The sequence below is a fragment of the Eutrema salsugineum genome, unplaced genomic scaffold (genome assembly GCF_000478725.1).
Source record: "Eutrema salsugineum unplaced genomic scaffold, Eutsalg1_0 scaffold_10, whole genome shotgun sequence".
NCBI classification, from domain to species: Eukaryota; Viridiplantae; Streptophyta; class Magnoliopsida; order Brassicales; family Brassicaceae; genus Eutrema; species Eutrema salsugineum.
Genome location: NW_006256908.1, coordinates 2,730,552 through 2,755,875, shown reverse-complemented (window position 1 = coordinate 2,755,875; position 25,324 = coordinate 2,730,552). Strand labels below are relative to the sequence as shown.

Below are 25,324 nucleotides of genomic sequence, written 5' to 3'. Positions count from 1 at the left end.
TAGAGCTATTAGATAAGTAATTGATGAAGATCATCTTCGACTACATGAGAAATTAAGAGATAAAACGATGAAATAGTATATCTAAGAAAAACCATGGACATGTATGTACCTAGTCAATTGTATTCGATCTGATATAAGTCTCCAGGTAAAATTTAGTTCGTTTCCCACATAATACATTAAAATGAAATTTAAATCAATATTTTCACTTTCAGATTGAGTTGGAATTATTTCTATATTATTATTTGAGTAGATATTTACATAAACATTTACTTATAAGATATTATATAATATTTTACATAAATAATTTTTTATTTGTAAAATATTACAGAATACTTTATATAAATAAACATTTATTTAAAAGATATTACACAAATAAGCTTTTACTAATAAAATATTACATAAATAAATTTTATAAATATAGAAAGCTCAATTAAATATTCCTCCATAAAAGATAGTTAAATATAGAGCTCACATATTTGTTTTGAATATATATAGATATAAATCAAAAGTGCATTTAGTTTCTTTAATTGTTAAAATATTAAAATATATTCTATTATTTTAAACAATAATCAATCCATATATATGAAAAAATCTATTTAAATTTTTGCAATATTTTTCATTTGTATTCTCATAATCAATTAATACTTTTTCAAAAATCAATTCAATATTTTTATAAAAAAACTAAAATCTGTTTTCAAATTTAAATTGTATTTTTTTACGGATTGGTCAAAAAAATATTTTAGTAAATTACGAAATAGATTAAATAGATTACTAGATGTGTTTCTCTACATATATATAGTCATCATTAACATATATTATAGAATTCATTAACTAAAAATGATAGTTTAATCTCTAATAAAATATTTACAATTAAATTATTATTTTATGGATATATATATATATATTTATATTATAATCTATGGTAGTATTGTATATAAGTATATATATATTAACATCTTATCACTTTCATATTTAAAAATTACTAATAATTAAACTGTATAACAAAACTAACTTAAAGTCTTATTCGATGATATATATATACAAGTAAATATCGGTTTTGTGATATTTATATAAATATGTATTATTATCTAGTTGCCACCAATTTTATTTATTTATATTTTTTGTTTAAGGAATTTTGTCACTAATTTTAGTTACACCAAAAATTAAAATTAATATTAAATTTAAAGATAATTTTGAAAAATATTATCCCGCACAATGTGTGGATTAATTCCTAGTTATATTAGAAAAATAAAAATATCAAATGATTGAATTTTAAGACGTGAGATATCTATCAGATCTTCAAACTTGTTATATATTCACAATCGTATGCACTACTATATCTTGGTATTTTGAAAAACATACCAAATGGTCACTCTTTCAACCATGCTGAAAGTAAATTACATTCATAAGACTAGAAAATGAGTATTGCTTAAGTCAACACACATACAATCAAGTAGTAGAATTTAATAGGCAACTATCTTTTTTTTTTTTTTTTCCGATAGGCAACGATCTTATATAAAGAAAACGGTGCATATGTTTCTCAAGGGAAAAATATTCAAAAATCATTCCTATTCCTCCAAAAATCTTTTCATCTACCCAAAATGTCAAGAATAACAAAGTCATTGAAGTGAAATATGTTCAATAGTCTCACAATGATACATATTGATACATATTTTTTTTACAAATTGTCTACCACGATGTCCAGGAAGATGTCCAAAGCATTAGAATATATTTTCGGGCCCAATTGTTATTTTTCAGCCCATTTCACTCCTTACAAAAAAATCTCTCTCCTTCCCTTTCCTTCCTCACTTTCTTCATTTCTCTCAGACAGTATTTTCTTCTGTAAGCGGTTTTCATCTACAGCCGGTGACGAATTCTAACGATCTTCCATCGACGAGGTTCTCTTCTCTTGATCATCTTCTCCGATTTCGATTCCTTCTTCCTCGTTATCGTTTTAGATTCGCTTAGTAATTTGACGTTTTCTTTTTCATCTCCTTCGATCTAATAGCCTGAATATTTTTTTCCCTGTCGCGATATCAGTGTGTTGAGGTCGTATGGTTTCGATTCATGTATCTGTATCAGGATTAGGTTTCGCGTATCTGCTTTTATTTGATATTATCCTTCGCGATACCACCATTTAGAGAGGTCGTATGGGTTTTAGATATAGGTTATCGTTTCTCTGGTTTAAGATCGAGATTAGGTTTTGCTTCTCTGATTCTATTCGCTATATTCGTTCTTTGCTGTGTATTTGCCTGCCTGTTTGGGGTCTTTGGTCCTCCGATTTTGTCGGTGTGAAATTTATGATCCATTCAGTCTTGTTTCTTTCACTTTTGAGCTCATTGTGCTTCATCTAAAAAGTTTATAACCCTAGGTTGAATGGATTTGGTACATGAGAAATTGTGGCTAACGAACACTTGCATTTACAGCCTCCATGAGGATTCACAAGTGTCTTGTCTGTGTTTTCCTTTGAAAGTATACTTGTTTGACTATTCTGCTAGCTCATAGTTGATATGGTAGTAGATGTTTTTAGCTAAGTGATTCAGTCGTATGTATGATTAAAATGGTTGTGAGAGATGACCACCCCAAGTATTTTCGTGTGAGATGTTATGATTTTCATTATGTTTTTTTTTTATTTCTTTATTAACAGGATACTTTTTCATTACCATGGCAACAAGAAGCGCTATCAGAGTTTTGTCTCGCAGGTTCTCTAGTGGTAAAGTTCTTAGCGAGGAGGAAAGAGCTGCTGAGAATGTTTTCATCAAGGTAAAAAATTTCTCTTCATGTTGTCTGTTTAGTCTCCGTAGACCTCAAAAGAGGTGCTTAAAGTCTATCTACTTTCCTTTTATGTTGATGATGATGAAAACTTTTTATCGATCACTTCGTGATTCTATTTATCTCTGTTGTGAACTATTTGACTTAAAACCCTCAAAAACATATCTACTTTCTTTTTATGATGATGATGAAAGATTTTGATTGATCCCCTCTTGATTCTATTTATCTCTGTTGTGAACTATTAGACTCAGAATCCTCAAAGCAGTCTATCTACTTTTCTTTTAAGATGATGATGAAAACTCTTAATCGATCCATTTATCTCTGTTGTGAACTATTAGACTTAGAATTTTTCAAAGCAGTCTATCTACTTTCCTTTTATGATGATGATGAAAACTTTTAATAAATCCCTTCTTGATTCTATTCATATCTGTTGTGAACTATTCGGCTTAAAATTTTAAATCTTCAAAGCGGTGTATCTACTTTCCTTTTATGATGATGAAGAAAGTTTTATTAATTCCTTCTTCATTCTGTCTATATCTGTTGTGAGCTTGTATTCGGTAATATGTGGGATTTTACTTTTAAGGAAAGATCTCATGTATGATTGTAAAAGTTAAAGTATCTTTTGTTAACCTTGTAACATCCAGCTTGAACTATAAACACGTTAGATACTGTCTTTTTGTTTCTTCTTAGGAGTCATATGCTGTTCCTCTTCAGCTTGGTTAGATTAATATTGGTGAAAATCAATCTCTTAAGTAGCTACATTGTTATGGCAGAAAATGGAGCAGGAGAAGCTTGAGAAGATAGCCCGACAGGTAATAATGGTTCCTTTAAATCAAGTACTGTAGTTAAAACTACAAACAGCTTATATGGATGAAATTTTCTATCAAGAAAAAAAGAGAAAATTCACAGTGAACTCTAATGAAACTTCTAGGGTCCGGGAGAACAAGCTGCAGGAGCAGCAGGGGCAGCCAAAGCTAGTGGCGCAACATCATCCGCATCGGCTGAGTCGGGCCCGAAAGTGTCAGAAGACAAGTACAGAAACTATGCGGTTGTGGCGGGTGTGGTGACTGTCTTTGGTGCGATCGGTTGGTACATGAAATCAGGTGGAAAGAAGCAGCCAGAGGTTCAAGAGTGAAAACGATAGAGAAAGACTTGGAAGTGAATAAAACAGAGAGTGGGGCTTTACACTTTTCCTCTCTTATGAGAAACTTTGGAATCGGAATATCACGTTGCTTATTCTCTTTTCTGGTTTCCAAATCTTGAAACAGTTGACTTTGTTTTTTGGTTTGTTGACGTTTAAGTTTTGGGATCTTTTTAACTCCATAGACCCTTCTTGCTCTCTTTTGATCAAAATAGCTGAAATTCTCATTCTAAAGAAAGCAAAAAGATGCGTCGAAGTTGGGTCGAATTGGGATCTTAACTTCAGTTTCTTCCCTTTCAATTATCTCAAGTTCTTGGTGACATTGTTCAGTGATGATTGTGGCAAGATAGCTGAAATTAGACAAACGCAAAACGGTAATTGCGTTTCGGTAAATTGCGTTTCAGTACATAGAAGATAAATTGAAACGATAACAAATGATCTAGGCCTACTCTTAAGTTCTTGGTATAATTGATATTTTTATAAAGATTTTTAGTGACGTTAGTTAATATGTAAATAATTCGTGATGTTAAAAACGATTGTGAGGTAACACATCTAGAAATTGAAATACAAAAGCGAATGATGTTTTTGAGTAAAAATCTCTTAAAAATTTTCAGCAACATCTAAAAAGATGAGTGAAGAATACAAAACTAAACAACAACATATAGATTTCAAAACGTTACAACATGAAAAGATAAAAAGATGACAACAAAAACCGGAAAAGCCAAGCTTTACTGCCTTACTCGAACAGACTGAAACCCATGTCCTGCAAAATTCAAACACAAGCAAATCCATCACTTCTCAATTCACTTCAAGCCATGTTTAAAAAGCACATGAATGAAAGAAAGTAAAACTTACATCATCGGATTCTTCTTTCTCTTCTTTCTTCTCTTCTTTCTTGGCCTCAGCCGCAGGAGCAGCACCACCTCCTCCACCAGCAGATGGAGCAGAAGCCATCGCAACACCACCACCACCACCAGATGGCACTGAAGCTAACTTCTCCCTTCCGGCAGCAATTAGCTCAGCCAAGTCTTTCCCTTTCACTTCCTTTAGCAAAAGCTCAATCTGAGAATCCTCTGTTTCAGCACCAACTGCAAAATACAAAGATAACAACCACCACAATTTAATCAAACAATTGTTCCTCCCCATTACAAACATCACAAGTTCACAACTTACAATACAGTCCCATTTTCATACCACAAATGCAGCTTACTGGATCAAATTGTTCATTCTATGTTTCTCTAATGACATTAGTAGAAAGAATGCTTATACAGAACTTCACATTTCCAGCAAGTTCTAAGGCATATCAGTGTACAGAAGTTGAAAAGAAATTAGCTTCCTCAGCAAAATCAAATAGTTCCCAATGAATTCACAAGTAGAGTGTTTGAAAAACCATTCATTTCAGGTTAAGTAAGTTCTCACAGATATACACATGAACAACAGTCAATCTTAGACCAATTGCAATCAAATCTATTTGAATTTTTTTTTAAAAGGACTTCAAAATTCGAACCTGATCCGAGGATATCCTTGATATCTCCACTGGTTGGGGAAGCTTTTCCGCTCAAAACGGCGAGCAAGAAAGCGGCGACAACCTTCATTTTCTGAGAATACAGAAGAGTGAGTTAGAAAAAAATTTCAACAGATCACTAAGTAATTGAAGATAGTTAGAATAATAAGGAGAAATTGAGGAGCTTACTGTAGAATTTGATTGATCTCGCAGAAAGCGGAAAGCTTAAGAGTTTTTGGAGACGGCGATGAAGAAGAAGTGAAGAAATAAGGAAAGTACTTGATTTATATACAATTAGGGTTTTACGCCGTCGGTTCGCTATTCAATGTCTCCGGTTTTATCAAAACCAAATTCCCGGTATACATTTTAATGGGGTCAGTTATTATTCCAAGCCCAAATTTATATGGGCTTCAATTTTCAATTTAGTTGCGAACTAAAAACGAGCAAAGTCCTAATCCTAAAGTCCTAATACAGTTAACCGCTGTGTTCAAATAATCGCCGGTAGGTGGGCGGACCGAGTCCGACTAGTGTCTAAGCCGAAAACCGAGGATTAATTGTTGATTATTAGTAATTATTTTTTTAATTAATTTATATTATTTTTAATTTTTAATTATTTTATTAGTCTTTTTTACAATTCTTAATTTTTTTTGGAAGGTTTAGTTTGATATCATTAACTTTTTTTTTTAACTATGAAATGAAATGTAAATATCATTTTTAGTTTAGAATTTTTTTATCGATATTTTTTTTGAAAAATCAATTACTATTTTTCTCAAATTAATTGATGATTTTTTTTTTAAAAAAAATCTAAATTAGACAACGGCAAATCGGGAGACGAGACGGCTAGACGTCCAATTTTTCTAATGGAATTAAGTAACCATATAAGGAAAATATACTAAATAAAATCCTATATCAGCAAAGATTAAGCAGTTATTTTTGCTTTATTCTTAAAAAAATATTCTTATTTTTGTTTCTATTGTACATGCTAATTATTTATTTTATTAATAAAATTTTTAAAAAATTTAAGACTTTACATCCAAAAAGAATAGAATTTGAAACAGTGGTTTATTACACACTTTTCCTTGTTGACTGCTGAATATATATCTGTTTATCTTTTAAAACATCTGAATTAATTTAAATTGAAATTCCTAAGGATAATATTATTACTGGACAGCCAAAAACGAGCAAAATCTCCTAGTACCGTAAGGATTAGGATTAAGTAACCATATAAGGAAAGGTTACTAAGTAAAATCCTAATCGGCGAGGATTATGTTCCGTAAGTAAAACCTTATTATATAAAGAAAGTTAGGTTAGTTTCTTTTTCCTCATTACATACTCATCAACGCTCTCTGATTCTTCGAGCTCTTCACCTCTTCCTAAAGTTTTCTTTTGTGATCTTTCTTGTTTGTCGTCGATCAATAATGGCGACAACAACAACCTTAAGAACATTACGCTTCGTTTTCGTCATGATGATGAGTTTCACGGTTCTAATGGGACGTCATTGCTCGGCGAAAATCTACAAAGTCGGAGACTCCGAGGGATGGACCGCCAAGGCCGACACATATTATGATTGGGCTCAGCGTAACGAATTCGACGTCGAGATTCTCTGCTCTTCGAATACGATCACAACGTCAACGACGTCACTCAAGTCTCTAGTGCTTTGGCATACGATTCATGCGACTCTACTTCTCCTAAAGCCGTTTACAACACAGGAAACGATACCGTGACTCTCAAGGAACCAGGTTATCACTACTTCATCAGCTCAAATCATGCTCAATGCGTAGCTGGGCAGAAACTCGAAGTTCTTGTCGTCCGTTATGACCTGTCACGTCCGCGCAAGATCTTTCCTTTTGGAAACACATACAAAGTCGGTGACTCTAACGAATGGAGTGTTCCTAAAGAGAATGACTTGTATTACAAGTGGAGTGAGGAGAAACAGTTTCATGTGGGAGACAGTCTTCTTTTCTATTACGACGACGAAGTCAACGACGTCTTGGAAGTAAACAGTGATCTTGAGTTCAAATCTTGCGACCCGAGTTCTCCTCTTGCCGTGCACAGTTCGGGACAAGATCTGATTAGGCTCACAAAACCAGGAATCCACTATTTCATTACCTCAAAGACTAGTCGTCATTGTGAGGATGGGCTTAAGCTTCGAGTGGTGGTGCGACCACTACACAGAGCTGTTCGGGAAAAGAGGAAGTTGTCACCTTTGGAGCGTCTCATCAAGTGGTTACAGAGCTTTAGGCCCCATCCCCATCACTAAGCATTCGTTTTTGTTTGGTTTTTTAGATTAATCAATTAGAGCTTTCTCTTTCAGGTTTAGGTTTAGTTTTTATTTTTATTTTTATTATTCTTTTTATTTTTATATAATTTCCGTCGTTGTGGTGTTGATTTGATTCGAGCATATTATTCAATCAAGTTTTTTTTTTAATTCAATCAAGTTTCATGTTTCCTTAAACATAACTGAAGCACAAAACTAGAAGACATGTGTATCACAAATATGCATCTCTGATTTGATCTCTTTGTTCTCATTCAACACGATCCCCAGGTCACATCTTGTAAGCTTTGGCTCTCGCTTGAGAACTTATTATGCGACAATGTTTGTGCCCTGCAGTTTTATAACGAGTTCCTAATATTTACTCACCAATATTGACGATCTTGTACTCGATCAAGTCCTAGTGATGCATATCCTCAACATGTGGCCTAGTAGTTTTTTTTTTAGCTTAGGTGGCAAAAGTGTAAGAATATTTTCTTAGGTGATATATATGTCTACGAATTTAATTATAAAGAATCAAGTTCAAATTAATGTTTAGAATTCTAACATAAAATACAATACTGTGATGGATCAATTTTGATTAAAGGTGCTAGAATTTGGGTGTATTGATAATTCTCTTTCTTACCTTATAATATTAAATCTTTTATTAAGGATAATATATGTTAAAAGACTGTACGTTCTAATTGTGATGGTTTGCATGAGTGTTTTTTGTTATTGGACACTTGTTATACTTAATAATTTAAATGTTAACACTTGTCCTCATACATGTCATTTTTATAGAAGGTTTAAAGTAATATAAAAGATTTCATAATCTCAATATATTAGTTTAACACCATTAGAACAACACACACCCATTAAAACTAAAATAAGAGATAAGAAAGATTTATATCTCTTCTCTATCAAAAGAGATCATAAAAGAGAAAAATTAAGGAAGAAGAAATCAATTGACTCTCATAACAAATATAAAAAGAGAGCATGGATCAAGGTAAGTACTTCTTCTTCTATAAGAAAATATTTGTGGTTGGATTAAAATCAAATCTAGATGATCTTAAGATTAATTTTATGAACTAAAATTATTATAGTCAAAACTTATATTTGGTAGCAGGCAGAGTCATCTAGAATTGTTTAATTTACCAATTAAAATATATACTTAAACCGGAGGTTAATATGGTTTTGTATAGTTAATATCTTGTATAATTTGTTTGATATTATAAAAGTATATATAAGATGCTACCGCTATGCATTTTGATCAAGAGGTAATTTGTGATATGAAATGTTAACTCAAAAAAGTATATTTACTTATTAAAGTTTCAATATTTTTGGTGTATATATAATATGTTAGTCACTAAAGTGGCTAATATGTATTAAAAAATAATAGTCAATTGATCATGATTAAAGGATGGTATAAATGTTATTAAAGTTTTTTATTGGTCAATTATTTTACTATCTATATTCTAGGAAATTATCCAAGGATCATTGAATATAGTTAGTAATACGAAAAATATTAATCATTTCTTACTATGTTCAATAACATGTATACCCAAAGGTAGCATGCTTATTTGATTTGTATATTTTGATTAATCGTAAAAGTATAAATTTAGCATCAATAAAAGTGCATGTATTTAAGTATTGCCCAAAGTTTGCTAATTATTATGCTTAAAAGATTATATTAAAGTGTTTAAATCTGTATTAAAGTTTCAAAGCATTAATGGGTAAGAATGTATAAATGTTTTGTAGCTTCATCAAATTTATTTGCATCCGCTAACTCTGTCATAAAGTTCAATGGACTCAATTATGGTGAGTGGTCCAAACAAATGCGGTGTACACTGGGTGTTATGGCACTAGACTCTGCAATATTAACGGAGGATGAACCCTCAGCCATTATAGTAGATAGCTCCGAATCTGAAAAGTCTTGGTATGAGAGATGGGAGCGTTCTAACCGGCTGAGCTTGAACGTTATGAGGTCGATGATGGCAGAAAGTATTAAGCCATCGATACCTGAGACAGAGAAAGCAAGGAAATTCTTGCAGAAAATTGAGGAATGTTCACAATCGCATTTGGCTGATAAATCAATTGTTGGAAGCTTAATGAATGAACTTCCCACAAAAAAGTTTGATTGGTCTCAGCCAATTCTTGATCATGTGACGCACATGTCTAACTTGGCAGCAAAGTTAACGACTTTAGGAATGGAGGTTCATGAACAGTTCTTTGTCCAATTTACTATAAACTCTCTTCTGTTTGAATTTGCCAGTTCCATGTAAATTACAACACCATTTAGAGTTAGGAACTTTTTAGGTATTCTGGTACAATGGTGAATTCTCATTGTACCAGAATGGTTACTTTTTTTTGGTAGTGGTACTTTGTATGAATCACTTTATAAATTCAATCTTGATGAAAAGTTTTGTGAATCTTTGTTTAATATTGAAAATCGAGACGTTAAGCGTAATGCATTAGATGAAAGTTCTGCTTTCTTGTTGCATCAAAGATTAGGTCATATTTCCAAAGAAAGGATTATGAGGTTGGTAAAAAATGAGATTCTTCATCAATTGGATTTTAGTGACCTGAATATATGTGTAGATTGTATTAAAGGAAAGCAGATTGAATATATAGTAAAGAAACCAGCCACAAGAAGCACTCAGTTTTTAAAGTTAATACACACTGATGGATATGTCCCTTTGGATATCCCTTCTTGGGGTGGCGAAAGGTATTTCATCACCTTTACTGATAATTACTTACATTATGGATATACATATCTACTAAATGAAAATTCTAAATCAGTAGATGTCCTAGATATATTTATTGATGAAGTGGAAAGACAGTTACATAGAAAAAGTAAAAGTTGTGAAGTCTGATATAAATGGTAAGTATTATAGATCCATAAATCTCTGGTATACTCGGTCGCCACATGATACTCAGAAGCTAAGATGTCACTAGCTAGTAATATTCCTTCACTTTTTGTTGTTTTAGTAAAGTTGGTCCTTGTAATATTTGTGTAATACATGTTTTGGGTTATTAATAAAATAATTTGGAAAACAGGTTTCTCTCGGATTTCAATATAATTTTTCAAAACTACAGGTTGTAGAAAATATAATTCTATAACCCGGAATAAGAGTTAGTAAGCAGTAGACTATAACCTAGAAAAAACTACAACACGTTATAACATAGCCAGTAAAAAGAGTTACAAGAGATCAGTCTATAGCAATAAAACAGAGCTACCAAAACTCCATATTATAGCATGCGAATAGTGCTACTACAAGAAATAATACAGTGTTAAATGAGCTACCTTGTAGTAATTAACAGCACCATGTAAACACTATAATAGAACAACATATTATAACACAATCCAAAAACACTATCGTCTGGCGGTCACCCTATTATAGCTCTGGAGATCATATCGTTCATTGAAATGCTATTCAACGATATGATAGCGTTAGTAGTGAGCTAATAATGTACATTTTTCTTATTTCCAGAAAATCAAATGAAAAGGGATAATGTCTAGGTCCATTTGTAAAGTTACTTGAAAGTAAATATATTTGTGCAAATAGCTCAACTGATAAAGATCTCAGGCAAAGCATAGAGTTCACTGGTTCGAGTGGCTCTTGGGACGAAACTAATATTACATGCTGTGGTTTCAGGCTTGGAGGGATTATGGGTTCGGCCCAGAACATTTTGGTAATCCCAAAAAAAAATATTTGTGCATAGTATACGGTACTCCTCAGAAGAATTGTGTAGCTGAGAGGCGAAATCATACTTTAATGGTTATGGTTAGGAGTATGCTAAGTAATTGTTCATTACCTCATTCATTGTGGGTATATGCATTAAAGACTGCAATGTATGTGCTGAATCAGATTTTCTAGTAAGACAGTTTCTAAGACCCCTCACTACAAGAAAAACATCATTTTACAACGGCCGAAATGGTCGTTATTTCGTCGTAATAGGGCCATTATGACGGACTACCGACGATTTCGAAATCGTCGTAAAGTCATCGTCGTAATAGACAAATCGTCGTAAAATCGTCGTATAATATACGACGGTTACGTTTCGTCGTAACATCGAGGGAAACAAAATCGTCGTAAATGCGTCGTACAGTTTACGACGATTTTACATCGAATTGCGTCGACTTGGTCTTCGCCTGGACCGTCGTTAAGTGGTCGTTAATTGTCGACGTAAGATCGTCGTAAAATGTACGACGCATAAATCGTCGTAAATCAATCGTTTAGTATTTAATCATTTCGTCATAAAATCGTCGTAAAGCTCGGACGTATAATCGTCGTATTTGTCGTCGTAGATTTTAGTCGTAAATTAGTCGTAATATTTACGACGAATGTACGACGGTTTTAATAAAGCTATTACGACGATTATACGACGTTTAATATAATTGAAAATTAAAAAAAAAATTAATTCGAATTAAAATTTAAATTAAAAAAAATAATTTACAATTTAAAATTTATTAAAATTTGAAATTAAAATTAATTGTAATTTACATAAAAACCCTACAGCTCTAAATCTAAATCTAAATCTAAATCGTCGATCCCGTCACCGGCCTCCTCCCCATCGTCCTGGACGTGTTCTTTGCCGGGTCTTCGGTTTGATGCTTCCGCCGGTGCCTGATCTCCGGCTCTAGGAGGCTCAACCCCGAGAGATCGGAACATCTCCTCGTCCGTCTGCACCGGCGGTTGATGACCCGGCAGCCGACGATCCGACAACCCCATCAGCCCGCAGCTTGTCCAACTGCGCCATGAGTACCGGGTTGTCGGCTCCCATGATCTCGAAGAGACCGTAGAGCTGGTCGATCCTCGTCTCGTACCGGGTCCGCATCTGATCGATCTCGTGGCGGATAACCGGATCCGGGACCCGGACGTGACCAGTCGCCATCTGAACAATGCTGACTTTTGATCTGCACTCAACCGAAATACAGGAACTGGTGCTTTCCCGTTTCTCAGTAGATGCAACTCACTTCTGTTGCATAAATCAGACAAGTCCAATCTTGACTTACCATTGTCTTTTGTTCTTTCCGCTACGTTCATAACTGTATGCATGATGTTATCAAAAAAGTTTTTTTCAAAGTGCATGACATCAAGATTGTGTTTGAGCAGATGATCTTTCCAATAAGGTAGTTGCCAAAAGATACTTTTCTTGTGCCAATTATGATGAACTCCATAACCTTCAGGCATATTTGCAGGAGTGTGCCAGTTTCTCCCATGAGTTACTGTTTCTTCTGCCCTCCAATGATCGATTTGCGCCTGTATATCAGCTCCTGTTAAATTAACGGGTGGAGGGACATGTACACTTTTGTTCTTCATAAATAACCTCTTGTTCCTCCGATATGGATGGTTATCCGGCAAAAACCTCCGGTGACCATCAAACCAACAAGTTTTTCTACCATGTTTTAGCTGAAACGCATCAGTTCGATGAAGACAATAAGGACAAGATAGCCTCCCATGTGTAGTCCATCCTGATAGCATACCATAAGCGGGGAAATCGCTTATTGTCCACATAAGCACAACCCGCATAGTAAAATTTTTCCTCGTAGAACAGTCATATGTACGAACGCCAGTATACCATAACTGATTCAACTCATGTATGAGTGGCTGAAGAAATACATCGAGAGTTCGCTTCGGATGATTTGGACCTGGAACCAAAATACTTAGGAAAAGAAATTCCCTTTGCATGCACAAATCTGGAGGAAGGTTATAAGGAGTTAGGATTACTGGCCATAATGAATATTGTCTACCAGACATACCAAATGGACTAAAACCATCAGTGCACAGACCAAGATAGACATTTCGTTTGAACTTAGCAAAATCTGGGTATACCATATTGAAGTGTTTCCATGCCTTTGCATCTGATGGATGAACAACTTCTCCATCCACTTGTGTATGTTCCGCATGCCATCTCATTGATGCAGCTGTCCTTTCAGATTGATAAAGCCGTTTTAACCTATCAGTTATAGGGAGATACCACATACGTTGGTACGGTATCCTTTTACGCCCACCAGTTTGCGGCCTGTATCTTGGTTTTTGGCAAAATCGACATTCCTCCAGCTGATCATCATCTTTCCAAAAAATCATACAATTGTCAACACATACATCTATCATCTCAGAAGGTAGACCAAGCCTAAAAATCAACTTCTGAATTTCATAGTATGTTCCCGCTGCCAAGTTATCCTCCGGTAGATACTCCTTCAGAAGATCAGCCCAATCATCCATGCAAACCTCAGCCAGGTTATGATCTGTTTTAATTGACATGATCCTAGCTGCCAACGATAATTTAGACAAGCCTTCTCTACATCCTTTGTAGATTGGCTGATTAGCATTGTCTAACAAATCATAAAATCGTTTGGCATCTACATTAGGTTCCTCAACAACATTACCCGTATGCATTTCATGTAATGCATCAGTCACTATTTCGTGCATCCTATCATGATCTACACTTTGGTCATATTGATACTGATTAGGCTGATGACCATAATTCGATTCATCAATATCAACATGACTTTGATAATTACTACTACTACCAGCATTCCCATGAGTATTACTGCCATATCCTTCTCCATGTAGATACCAAACAAAATATTGCGGCATAAACCATCTATTTAATAAATGCGTCCACACGGTTTTGGTTAGTGTATACCTCGTATTCTTGCATTTCAAACAAGGACAAAACATCTTCCTACTATCTTTCGTTCTCTCCATATTTGTAGCCTGATACATAAATATTTCTAACCCGTTCTTGAACTCTTCTGTCAACGCCCCATCTGAATCTTTACGCATATACATCCAACTTCTTAGCTCGTATATAGACATCTTGAAAATAAACTCACAATACTATCTCTTTTTATTGATTAGACAATAAAGGAGGTAGTCTCTTGTGTCACGTCTAGCCACGTGAATGGAGTAAATTAACCTTATAATATTATTACTTCTTTTTTTCAAAGTAATATAACTCTTAATTCGGGTTTCCAACAATGGACAACCCAATATATAAGGATTTACAACACTATACTAAAATTTAAGAGACCTACAATGGGTCTCCAAGATGAAGATGCTCTTATGTTTGAATGATGATGTGTTGTGATTGAATGAAAGAATGAAGATCTATTTATAGGAAAATTTCGGGCTTTACAACGCTTTTACGACGACTTTTTACGACGGTTTTACATTCAACAATGAGTTTACGACGATTTTGCGATAAAATTTTTCATCTACAATTGTTAGGTAAACATGTTTTAAATGTTTTTCACCTAACTTCTTTTTCGACGTAAAATCGTCGTAATATGTACATCGAAATAAAGTCGTCGTATATTCGTCATAATTTTGCATCGAATTTACGACGATTTTACATTTACAAGCAAATCTCTCGTTATCGATGTATAATCGTCGTAATTCGTCGTAAATTGTACGAGTTTACGACGATTTTGTTATACGACGGTTTTACGATGGTTTTAAAATTCGACGTAAGATCGTCGTAAACGCGTTGTAATGTTGCGACAATTTAAAAACCGTCGTAATGGGCCGTTGGAAAACGATTGTTTTCTTGTAGTGCCTTATGAACCGTCGACGGGAAGGAAACCAAGTTTAAAGCACATAAGTCTGGGGTCTTCTAGCAGAATTAAGTCTATATAACGAGAGATAACTTGAAATACTCCTCAAAGGAATTATTTATTCTCTCGTATCCTTCTTCATTCTCTCGTCTCCCTCACGGGTCCCTCATCTTTTAATGAACTTAGAAATCTCCAATTTGTCCTTGTAATTTTCTAAAGAAGAAAATTATAAATATAAATTCAGCCAATGATAATTAAGCGTAGATGAAACAATCAAAAGCGACAAAAAAAATTCGTCCAATGAGATATAAGCACAACTAGCCAATCAGAAACGAGTGTCTCAAAATATGACCAATCAGGAGCATGTCGACAAATATTAGGCGCCAAAAATTTATTTAATCAGGAACATGCTCTGTCGGACCATCTTGAAACCATCTTTGACCAGATTCTTCCCAGCGATCGCGACAGAGAGAACGAGAGAACTCGAATCATTCTTGACATTTTGCTGCACTCATTCGACATTTAAGCTTAATCAAGGTAATTTTCATTTCTCTCGTTGGATTTCTTCCCTCATTCTGATTTTTGAAAGTCGTTGCCCTTGAACCACTATTGGGGATTAAATTCAATTATTGAATAGGGAATTGTAAACTATGGAAATGGTTATTGTTTGCTAATCAAATGGGTATTTAGTGGATTGGAGGTTTAGATGTTAAACTGCAGTAAATCGGAGTTAGATTAGAGTTTTTTCCCCAAGTTGACTAATTATACGAGAGAGAGAGAGTTACAATTGGTATCACTTGCGTACAACTAGAAAAAACTGAAAACATTTTTTATGCAGTTGAGTATGGTCTATCTGTTATTTTTTCAGGTGATAATGATTACTAACATATTTGTTTTTATTATTGGGGATATTATTCAACTTTGGAGGATAAATGGATTTTAGCACCAGCTTCCATGTATGGTATAATGTTTACGTCATCAACTTTGGAGGAAATTACTTATTCTGGTTTAGTGGATAAGATATGCATGAAAGTTAGGATTGTTGAATCTTTGAGTAAGTTGAAACTGAGTTACATTCCGGTACTAGTGCAAACTCAGAGACAATTTTATATTTCGAATGATGATGACCTAGTTGTGTTCCTGGCCTTATTGGATAAAGAGGGATGCTGAAGTATTATTCATGTAGAGGTCATCAAAGGTGTTGAAGTTGGAAATGAATTTTCTAGAGTTGAGAGGGTACGTTCAGTTGGTATCAATTACCGGAGGTTGCGTTTAGGTAATGATGGATTAAATAATGGTGTACTTGCTATTTACACAGCAGCAGAACAACATCAACAAAATGTCCTGGTGATAGAGGAAGCTGATGGTGATGATGGTGATGAGGGAAAAGATGATGATAATGGAAAATATGGTGATGATGTTACACGTGACAATGGAGAAGATGTTGATGATGTATCACATGAATATGCTGATGGAGTAGATAATGTTAAAACTAAATTTGATAACAAGGAGGATGAATATAGACGGTTTGATTTTGATGATGGTCCCTGTGCTAGTGTAGAAACACATTATTTTGAATGGAAAGATGCTATGAATTTGAGATTAGGGCAACAATTTGCATGTAAACAAGATTTGATAGATTTAGTGTATAGAGCTTCATATCAGAATTGTTTTGGTCTGAATATAAAGAATTTAGATAAGAAGCGATACGTAGTGAAATGCGGTGAAACCGGTTGTAATTGGTATTTACGAGCTTGGAAGGATGCGAATACACCCTGTTTTCTGTTATAGTATACCGGAAGATGCATACTTGTTGTCGGACCAGTGCGAGTACAAACAAAAAAGAAAGGAAAAGAACACAAGAATTAGTTACAGCTGTTGTTATGCAAGTGTATCCAGGTCGATTAGATACACCAACTTCTCACAGTGTCATGGTTATGGTCAAAAATATTACTTATATGAGTGTGTTATACTCTACCGCATGGAGACGAATACGTCAAGCTAAATCTTTGGTTCTTGGTTTTCCTGAAGACAGCTATAGAGATATGTACTCGCATTTGTACATGCTAGAGAATGTGAATCCAGGTACAAAACAGAAGGTGTTACTAGACGGACAACGAAGATTCAAATACTTATTTGTCGCTTTGCGAGCTTGCATTGACGGGTTTGTAGCAATGAAAAAAGTGGTAACTGTTGATCCAACTTTTTTGAAAGCCAGAATGGGTTGTCAACTAGTCTTTACTGCTTGTAAAGATGGTGATCGTCACCATTGCTTTTGGAGTAATTGATACAGAAAAATACGACAGTTGGGAGTGGTTTTTTAGGGAGTTGAAAACTATTATACCCGATAGTCCTGAATTGGTTATTGTTTCTGATAGAAATTCAAGCCTCATTAAGGTAGGAGCTGAGGTGTACACGGAAGCTAAACATGGGTATTGCATCTGGCATCTGGCCCAGAATGTGAAAATGCAAGTTTTAAGAGATAGAGATATAATTGCAGACACATTCATGGAGTGCGCAAGACAGTATACAGATGCCGAGTTTCTTGATTATTATAAGAGGATGACATTAAAGTATCCTTCTGTGCCGAGTATCTAGATAAACATGTAGAAGTATGGAAATGGGCCATGTGCTATTTTCCAGCAGAGAGGTACAACCTAGAGACTAGTAACGTTGTGGAGTCCTCGAATAATGTGTTTAAGGATACAAGGAAGCAATCGGTATTACCTATGATGGATGAGATTGTTGCGAAGTTGTGTGAGTTATTTAACAAGCATAAGAATGAAGCTGCTTCTATTCCACCAAGACGTAAACTGGTGGTCTTTGTGGAGAATATATTTCACAGTAGATGGGCTGAAGCAAAGAGGCTAGCTGTCGCCGAGTTAAACATCACTCAGATTGAATACAAAGTCATTGGAGGCGATGAGATGAATTACACGGTGAACTTGAAAAGTAAAATTTGCTCGTGCAAGCGTTTTGATATAGACAAATATCCTTGTGTCCATGCCTTAGCCGCACTAGAAGCTTACTTGAAGCGGCCAAACAGAGAAGAGAATATAAATGTAGAGGACTTGTGTATGATGTATTATTTAACCGAGCAGTGGGCGTTTGCTTATAACAGAACGATCTATCCTGTTCCACATAAGTCACAATGGGTTGTCCCCGATGATATAAAACAATTGAGTGCTTTGCCCCCGGAGAAAGAAACAAAGAGGGGGGGGGGTCAAAATAGTAGAAAAGACATCCATCCGTAGGAGAGCGTCGACCAAAGTCGAAGAACGCGAAGACGAGTAATAAGCGTCGCCCTGAATCTTATGAAATTTATTCCTATTTTACTGCAGGTCAAAATGCTGGAGGTGAAAATGCTGCAGGTGCCTCTGAAAGTAATGCAGGTGATAACATGGTTTAGTTACTCTCGACTATTGTATTGCATATTGAGGAAACGAATATTGTATTTTGAAATGTGATGTTTTACTCGAAATTACTTGGTACAACTACAGTCGACTATTGTATCTGGAAATGTGATGTTTTATCCAAAATTACTTGGTACAACTACAGTCGACTATTGTATTTGGAAATGTGATGTTATACTCGGAATTACTTGGTATAACTACTGTCTATTGTATTTATGTTTTACTCGGAATTACTTGGTGCAACTACAATCGTCTATTGTATTTGGAAATGTTATGTGTAGAAAGTTGGTAAGTTAGCAAGAGTTAATGTGGTAAAAGAAAAAAATACAATTTTTACAAACGTGTTAATGACGTGTAAATTTTTACACTCGTAGACGACGTGTGTTAGCTAACGACGTGTCGTTTTGTTTTTGAACGATGAATCAATGAGTTAATGTGGATAGGGATTTGTGTCACAAATCGTATCTGAAACACATTTCCTCTCCTATGGCAAAGCAAATAGGGATTTTTGATTTGCCCATCGAGATGAAAAACAAAATACTAGAGAAGATAATCAGTAATTCAGTACACGATTACTGTTCTGCTAAAGGGGCTCTTAGGGATTTTAATGAAATCTCTAAGGATCCAATCTTCCTATAGAGCGTAGATTTGATAATCATGCCCACACCTTGGGTGTTTGATATGGCATGGATGAGCATGTTTAAGGATATATGTTTGGCAGAAGGTAATCCAACGAGTTTATTTGAAAGAGGTCTTTCAATTATTTTCTATGACCGTAATAGCGAGGCAGGGATGACTATGATTAAGGAGTCAGCGGAAGTGGGATGCTCTATGGGGAAATACTGCCACAAAATGGTTCTCCTCATCATGTCCGGATGCGAAGTGAGTTTAACAACTGTCACAGATATTACATGGGCAGAAGCATGAGAAATACTTCGAACAATGGCACGTGCAAGCCCGAAGGCTTTCCACGCTGACCCTCCAGAAGTGTTTTCAGATAATGCTTCTTTTGTTATGGACAAAGCAGTGAACTTGCACTGCGGAAGGGAAATGATTAACCCTTATTTCGTTATAAATGGACACATGGAGGAAACCACCAATTTGTGCGATACTTGCTATTGGACAATGCATGCAGCAAAATTCAGTCGTATTATCAAAAGATTCGCGAATGAGTGGCCAAATTGATACTCTCTCCGTTCTTATATATTGTTTTCATTCTCAAATATTTGATGTTATTTGATGTTCTCACAAGTTCAATGTAAAATCAAATTGTTTGTTGTTACTTTTGACTATTTGTAAATAATGCTAATAAAGAGAACGATGTCTGGCTTTTAAGTGTATCAACAATTTAAATGTTTAGTTTTACTCAGAATAACTTGGTATAACTACGCTCGAGTACGGACCTTTGTTGTTCTATCAAATACAAATAGTTGGGATGTGGGTGATGCTAAGAGAATCAAGGGTTACTTTTAGGTTCACGTTTTAAATTTATAACCCTAAATATCTACAAGTGCACAGATGTACGCTGTAGTACTTAGGGGTCGAACCACATAGATTTTGAGGTCTCAGTATGAATCAATCAAAACTTAAGACTAGTAGAACAAGCAAAATGGGGAGTTTTGGTTTTGGTGTCACTAAATCTAAAAGCAATCAAAATAAACAAGTTGTAAAACAATAGGGAACAAACACTGGGTTTTAAGGGTTTTCGCAGGGTTCATGAACTGATCAAAAGGCAAACAAATTGTAAAGGTAATCATCTAGAGAGGATCCCAAACTCGAATAGACACAGGTATGATTAGCCAACTCTCGAACAAGAATGAACGAAGGACTCTTAGAAGATTAATAATCCTAAATCGAATGAAGCGTATGATCAAGACATGAAATTCCCTTTGAAAAATCCCTGAAAAACCCAACTGGGAAATTACTCAGACATAGTTGAGTTCAACATCACAAAAGTATTTAGAATTGCAGAGAATTGAAATAGACAAAGGTTAGAAACGAAGAACAGATTGAAGCAGGAGGGCCGATGGTGCCCTTCTCGGTGGCTCCTCTTCTAGGCGTGACTCTCTTCTAGGATTCCTGGTGAAAAATGTGGCACACCCTTCTAAATGACTTAAGAGGGGTTTATATAGTGTCTTCGGCCATCTGGAACGCCTAGGGCTTGCAGGAATAGTGACAGGAGTGACTTGGGCTTTAAAGTGGGCTTCTGAGGCTAGGAATTTAGCTCCCTGTGGTCTAAAAATTTCGCACCCCCGGTAAATGATGTTTTGGCCGCGGGTGAGCTTCCGACTATGTTGATACGCGTTCAATGAATCAACCATATCTGAAGATCTAACCGTTGGATTGCTTTGATTCCACTTGAATTGGAAAGCTGGTTGTCTGCTCTACGTGTGTTAAAATATAGGATGATCAGACGGTGGGAAGGCCTCTATTTGTTACCAAACCTCCGAAGGTCTGAATTTATCCAAAGTTATGCTTTTTGCTCCCAAGTGCATTCCTTTTGTCAAAATATCCTGAAAACTCTTTTGAGATTCTAAAACATGAAAATCATTTAAAAGCCTTTAAAACTGAGTGAAAACACCTGCATAAGATATTAAAAGTGATCCAAAAAAGTGGTAAAAATCAGGTGTTATCAGTGGGGAGGAGAATCGAGAGCGAGAATGTTGTGTAAAAGAAAAGTTAAAGTAAACCAAGTCACACTTTTAGATCAGAGAATGTCAGGTAAAAATTAAAGTAACCCGATGGAATATTCCTCGATACAGAAGAAAGTTGATGAAATAATAGTTAGAATATTATTACAATTATCAACACATATATCTATTATCTCCAAAGACAACTGATGGGCTTGCGGGCCTAGGGTTGTTTTTATCAAGCCCGTTGGTCTTCTAAAAATTTTGAATTTATAAAACCCTAATGTCTGCAAGTGCATAGATGTACGTTGTAGGACTTAGGGTGTCGATCCACAGGGAAGATGTCTAATCTGCGAGAAACAACAAACTCGGAAATAAGCAAACTCATAAACCAATAAAAGTTTTGAGGTTTTGGTTAAGATCCTAAGCTAAACCTAATCTAATATTCACAAGAAATGCAATGCAGGATGAATTGTAAAAAGAACATCTAAAGCATATTGACTCAAACTAAAGACTCTTAAACTCATAGGTGGCGATTTAGACTTCTCCGGGTTAATCTAATCGATGTATGATGGCATTTCCAATTAGCTTCCGGGCAATTTATCTTCATCTGTTTCTGGGAATCTGCATTGAACTAGTATAAACATATGTATGATTAACCAACTGTCGTCACCTTAATCAACTAATCTCTTAGATCTAGCAATTAATTCTCGCTCTCATGCTAAACCTAAGATCATGCATTGGACATTGAATTCGTCTGCTCACATCTTCTCTGTAGGTAGCTCTCGACTCCTATAGCGACTATGTTCTTCTGAAGCTAGGTATGGATGATCTGATACAACACTCTCGTGGCTCTGATCGATCCTAGGCTCAGTGAATAGGTCATGAGTCTACTCTCATGCTTTATGAACAACTTAGAAGAGATGAGATCCAGAATATGGCTTAGAACAATAGAAATCCTAATCGATATATATATATATGCTTGTCGATATCTTCAAACAACTTGACTCTCTGGGACTAATCTACATGATGCAATGAATGATGAAAGACATAGAATAATGCAAAATAATGAAACAGAAAAGTTAATAAGATAAAAAGGAGAAAGAACAATGGATATGGGGAAAAATCCCCATCTCCATCGCCTAACCCTAGAAAAACAGAGTTTGGTGGCTCAAAATCTCATTAGAGGAGCACACACCCGTTTAGGGCTGCTAAACAATGTATTTATAGGTCTTAAGGTCTTCTAGATCTTATTTAGGGCTTCTCTGAAGAGAAATGGCGAAGTGGGCTTTGATGTTGGGCCTTGTGGCTCGTCCTAAGGTCCACCAGGGGTGAGAGTCTTCCAGGGCAGGTAAAACATGTGTTTTCCGCAGGTGAGAGTCTTTCGGGACTGGTGAACTGGGTCAATTTGTTCTCCTTGTATCTTTTTATTGCCCGTTAGATCTTTGTAATGTAAAGTGCTATGGAAAGCTGGTTGTCTCCTCTTGATTGTCTCCAAATTTGAGCTGTATCAGACGATGAGAAAGTCTTCATTTGAGGCTGAACTTTTGACGGTCTGACTCTGAGCTAAAAATGTGGATTTCAAGATTAAATTCAAGTAAAATAAGCTAGTATATCCTGTCAGAAAAGATCTTCATGAATAGAAGTCCTCTGGTGGGATTTCGTAGTGTAAGTACTCTAGCTACCGCCTAGTCTAGTACTAAACCTTGAAAGAGCTTTCATGAGTGATTGGTGTAGAAGCAAACAGGTTGGTTATCATTATCGATTTTGTCATTATTCCCTCAAAATGTATATGACCTTTGAAAACACTTTTTGAAACTCAAAAGACTTTTGAAAAGTTTTAATAAAAATAAAAAGAAAATTAAAATTTTTTAAAGAAAATACAGAATGCAAGGGCTCATGCAAGAAAAGGTGGTTAGAAAGGGATGAAATCATCCCCTAGACTTAAATCACACTGCCCCCAGTGTGAAATAAATCAGGCAAAGATGAGAAATAGAGTATGTGAAAAATTTAAAAGGTTAAGGAATAGAAAACTTACCTGGAGTTGGTGATGGATTGTGAGGTGGTTGTGGTGGTGATGCTTGATCAAACTTGGATGCTAGGGATCCAGAACAGATTTGGTCAAGGTGGTGTTGGAAGTGGCCAAGGATGGAATGGAAGTGGCCAAGGTGAAATGGAGGTGGCCAAGGTGAAATGGAGGTGGCCAAGGTGATCGGCTGTGCTGGCTGCAGGTCGGAGCATCGCGGCCGCGGTGGGACGCGTGCCAGCCACGGGCCAGACCTTCTTGGCCACGGTAAAACGCCTGCTGGCCGCGGCTGAACCTCCTTTGGCCGCGGTCAGCTCTTTTTCTTTTCTCTTTTCTTTTTTGGTGGCATACTAAGGCCTGTCTAAAATGAAGGAAACAAAACTTTAGTAGAAAAAGAAAGCTAAACAAAAACAAATAAGTACCAAAAATGGGTTGCCTCCTATCAAGCGCTTTGGTTTATAGTCCTTAGCTAGACTTTGTAAAGAAAAAGAATTAGTTCAAATAGGATCTTTTCCTAAGACAAGTCCTTTTCAAAATCCTCCTTTTCTGTTTTGCAGGTTCTTCATCACTCCAGAGTTCTTCTGGTTCAAACGCCTGGGCTATATGCTCTCCTCTTTTGCTTTTAAGTGGTGTAGCTTCATAGAAGATATCCTTATCGATATTGGCAAAAGAATCTTGCCTGTTGGGCCAATCCATGATGGCTCCAGCAGTTGCTAAGAAAGGCCATCCAAGAATGACTGGATAAGAGTTATTTTTGGTCTTCACTATGTATAGATCGATAGGTGCAATGCAATCTCCAATCCTTAGAGGAATGTCTCGGACTATCCCTCTTGGTGTTGCACTTGAATCATCTGCTAAGCTAATCTTTGTCCTGGTACTTGAGATGTACTTAATGCCAAGTCTCAAAGCAGTTGCTTTGGATATCATGTTAATGCAAGCTCCAGAATCACAAAGAATATTGAGGAATCTTTCACCTCTAATGTCACAAGAGATAAGAAATTGACGTTTGTCTTGAACTTTGTGCAGAGTTCAAACTGTTCTACCTTCTTGGGTGTGTGTGAACAAGTCTTTCATCTCTTGGACTGACTCTTTGCTGTCACAAAAGAAGTGGCCTATAGTCTCTACATGCTTTGGCAAACGAAATATCTTCTGGCAGGGTCTGAACTACTTGGTTGAACTCTTCAAGTGCTTCTTTACTGATCTTGTTTGTGTAATCACTGGCTTCTTGGGGATCTTTGAGATGGATCCTGTAAACAGCTGCAACAGGTGATGATCTAGGAAAATATAGATACCTGGATCTTCTGAAATATGTAGAGATGTTCTCCTTAGTCTCCTTGCTGTATCTGAAGAAGACTTGAAGGCAGCCTTGCTTCCAGACGTCGTCGAATCCAAGATAGAGAGGAATGGACTTCACAAACTTGTTGAATTTGATCAATCTCTCTCTAGATATGTTCTTGGTTATTGGTTCTGTGTTGTCATCAGATGAATCGTCCCCAGGGTTTGGATCTTTTACAAACAAACCATACTCTTCATCTTCTGAGAATTGCTCTTGAAGCTCATTGTCACAAGTGTAAACCATGTTGCAAGATGCATAAGTGTTGGATTCTTCCTTTTCGTTTAATGCTTGTGCAGTGATTGAGAAGACAGCTTGATCAAACAACCTAGGTCTAGTCACATGAGGTCGGTTTTCTGATGAACAGGCTTCAGACAGAGGTTGAAAGCTCTCCCAATCTGAGAAGTCGTGCTCCACCGCGGGTGAGGAGCTCGGAGCCGCGGTGGAAGTGGCTCTGGCCGCGGGTGAAACACTCGCAGCCGCGGTCAGCTTCCTCCGGCTCTCCATGCTTGCTTCTCTAATCTCTTCTTCTCCATTGCTGTTCTCTTGCTTCCAGTGGTTGTCAGGCTCGTCTTGGGTATCCAAATCATTGATTCCAGAGTTCAGATCATACTCCTTATGATCTTTAGAAAGTTTTTCAACTTTCTCTTCTACTTCATCCAAAGCATAGACAACTTTGACTAAAATAGC

The 25,324-nt window shown here is 35.8% G+C and overlaps 3 protein-coding genes and 1 pseudogene across 3 annotated transcripts; 3 read left to right on the top strand and 1 right to left on the bottom strand.

Moving 5' to 3' along the window:
* The first annotated feature begins 1,770 nt into the window (after positions 1-1,770).
* LOC18027315 (uncharacterized protein At2g27730, mitochondrial) lies at positions 1,771-4,192 on the top strand. The gene is made up of 4 exons (XM_006409718.2): positions 1,771-1,898; positions 2,648-2,763; positions 3,546-3,584; positions 3,704-4,192. The coding sequence occupies exons 2-4, from the start codon at positions 2,665-2,667 to the stop codon at positions 3,905-3,907; spliced, it is 342 nt and encodes a 113-aa protein (XP_006409781.1). The 5' UTR covers positions 1,771-1,898; positions 2,648-2,664; the 3' UTR covers positions 3,908-4,192.
* A 257-nt stretch (positions 4,193-4,449) lies between these two features.
* Positions 4,450-5,699, bottom strand: LOC18027314 (60S acidic ribosomal protein P2-1). Its single transcript, XM_006409717.2, has 4 exons — positions 5,607-5,699; positions 5,421-5,511; positions 4,769-5,001; positions 4,450-4,676 (listed from the first exon to the last, which is right to left on the bottom strand). Exons 2-4 carry the CDS (start codon positions 5,506-5,508, stop codon positions 4,650-4,652), a joined length of 348 nt encoding a protein of 115 aa, XP_006409780.1. The 5' UTR covers positions 5,509-5,511; positions 5,607-5,699; the 3' UTR covers positions 4,450-4,649.
* Positions 5,700-6,835: 1,136 nt separating this feature from the next.
* Positions 6,836-7,677, top strand: LOC18027313 (annotated as a pseudogene).
* Positions 7,678-17,859: 10,182 nt separating this feature from the next.
* Positions 17,860-18,641, top strand: LOC112081498. The gene is made up of 2 exons (XM_024148258.1): positions 17,860-18,454; positions 18,574-18,641. Exons 1-2 carry the CDS (start codon positions 17,860-17,862, stop codon positions 18,639-18,641), a joined length of 663 nt encoding a protein of 220 aa, XP_024004026.1.
* The last annotated feature ends 6,683 nt before the right edge of the window (positions 18,642-25,324 follow it).

Excerpts from the sequence above, each read along its gene's own strand:
- LOC18027315 (XM_006409718.2), top strand. The coding sequence starts at position 2,665 with ATGGCAACAAGAAGCGCTATCAGAGTTTTGTCTCGCAGGTTCTCTAGT. Across the intron at positions 2,764-3,545 it reads CTGAGAATGTTTTCATCAAG|AAAATGGAGCAGGAGAAGCT; the intron begins GTAAAAAATTTC and ends TTGTTATGGCAG. Across the intron at positions 3,585-3,703 it reads TTGAGAAGATAGCCCGACAG|GGTCCGGGAGAACAAGCTGC; the intron begins GTAATAATGGTT and ends TGAAACTTCTAG.
- LOC18027314 (XM_006409717.2), bottom strand. The coding sequence starts at position 5,508 with ATGAAGGTTGTCGCCGCTTTCTTGCTCGCCGTTTTGAGCGGAAAAGCT. Across the intron at positions 5,002-5,420 it reads CAAGGATATCCTCGGATCAG|TTGGTGCTGAAACAGAGGAT; the intron begins GTTCGAATTTTG and ends TGTATTTTGCAG. Across the intron at positions 4,677-4,768 it reads AGAAAGAAGAATCCGATGAT|GACATGGGTTTCAGTCTGTT; the intron begins GTAAGTTTTACT and ends TGAATTTTGCAG.
- LOC112081498 (XM_024148258.1), top strand. The coding sequence starts at position 17,860 with ATGTGCTATTTTCCAGCAGAGAGGTACAACCTAGAGACTAGTAACGTT. Across the intron at positions 18,455-18,573 it reads AGAAACAAAGAGGGGGGGGG|GTCAAAATGCTGGAGGTGAA; the intron begins GTCAAAATAGTA and ends ATTTTACTGCAG.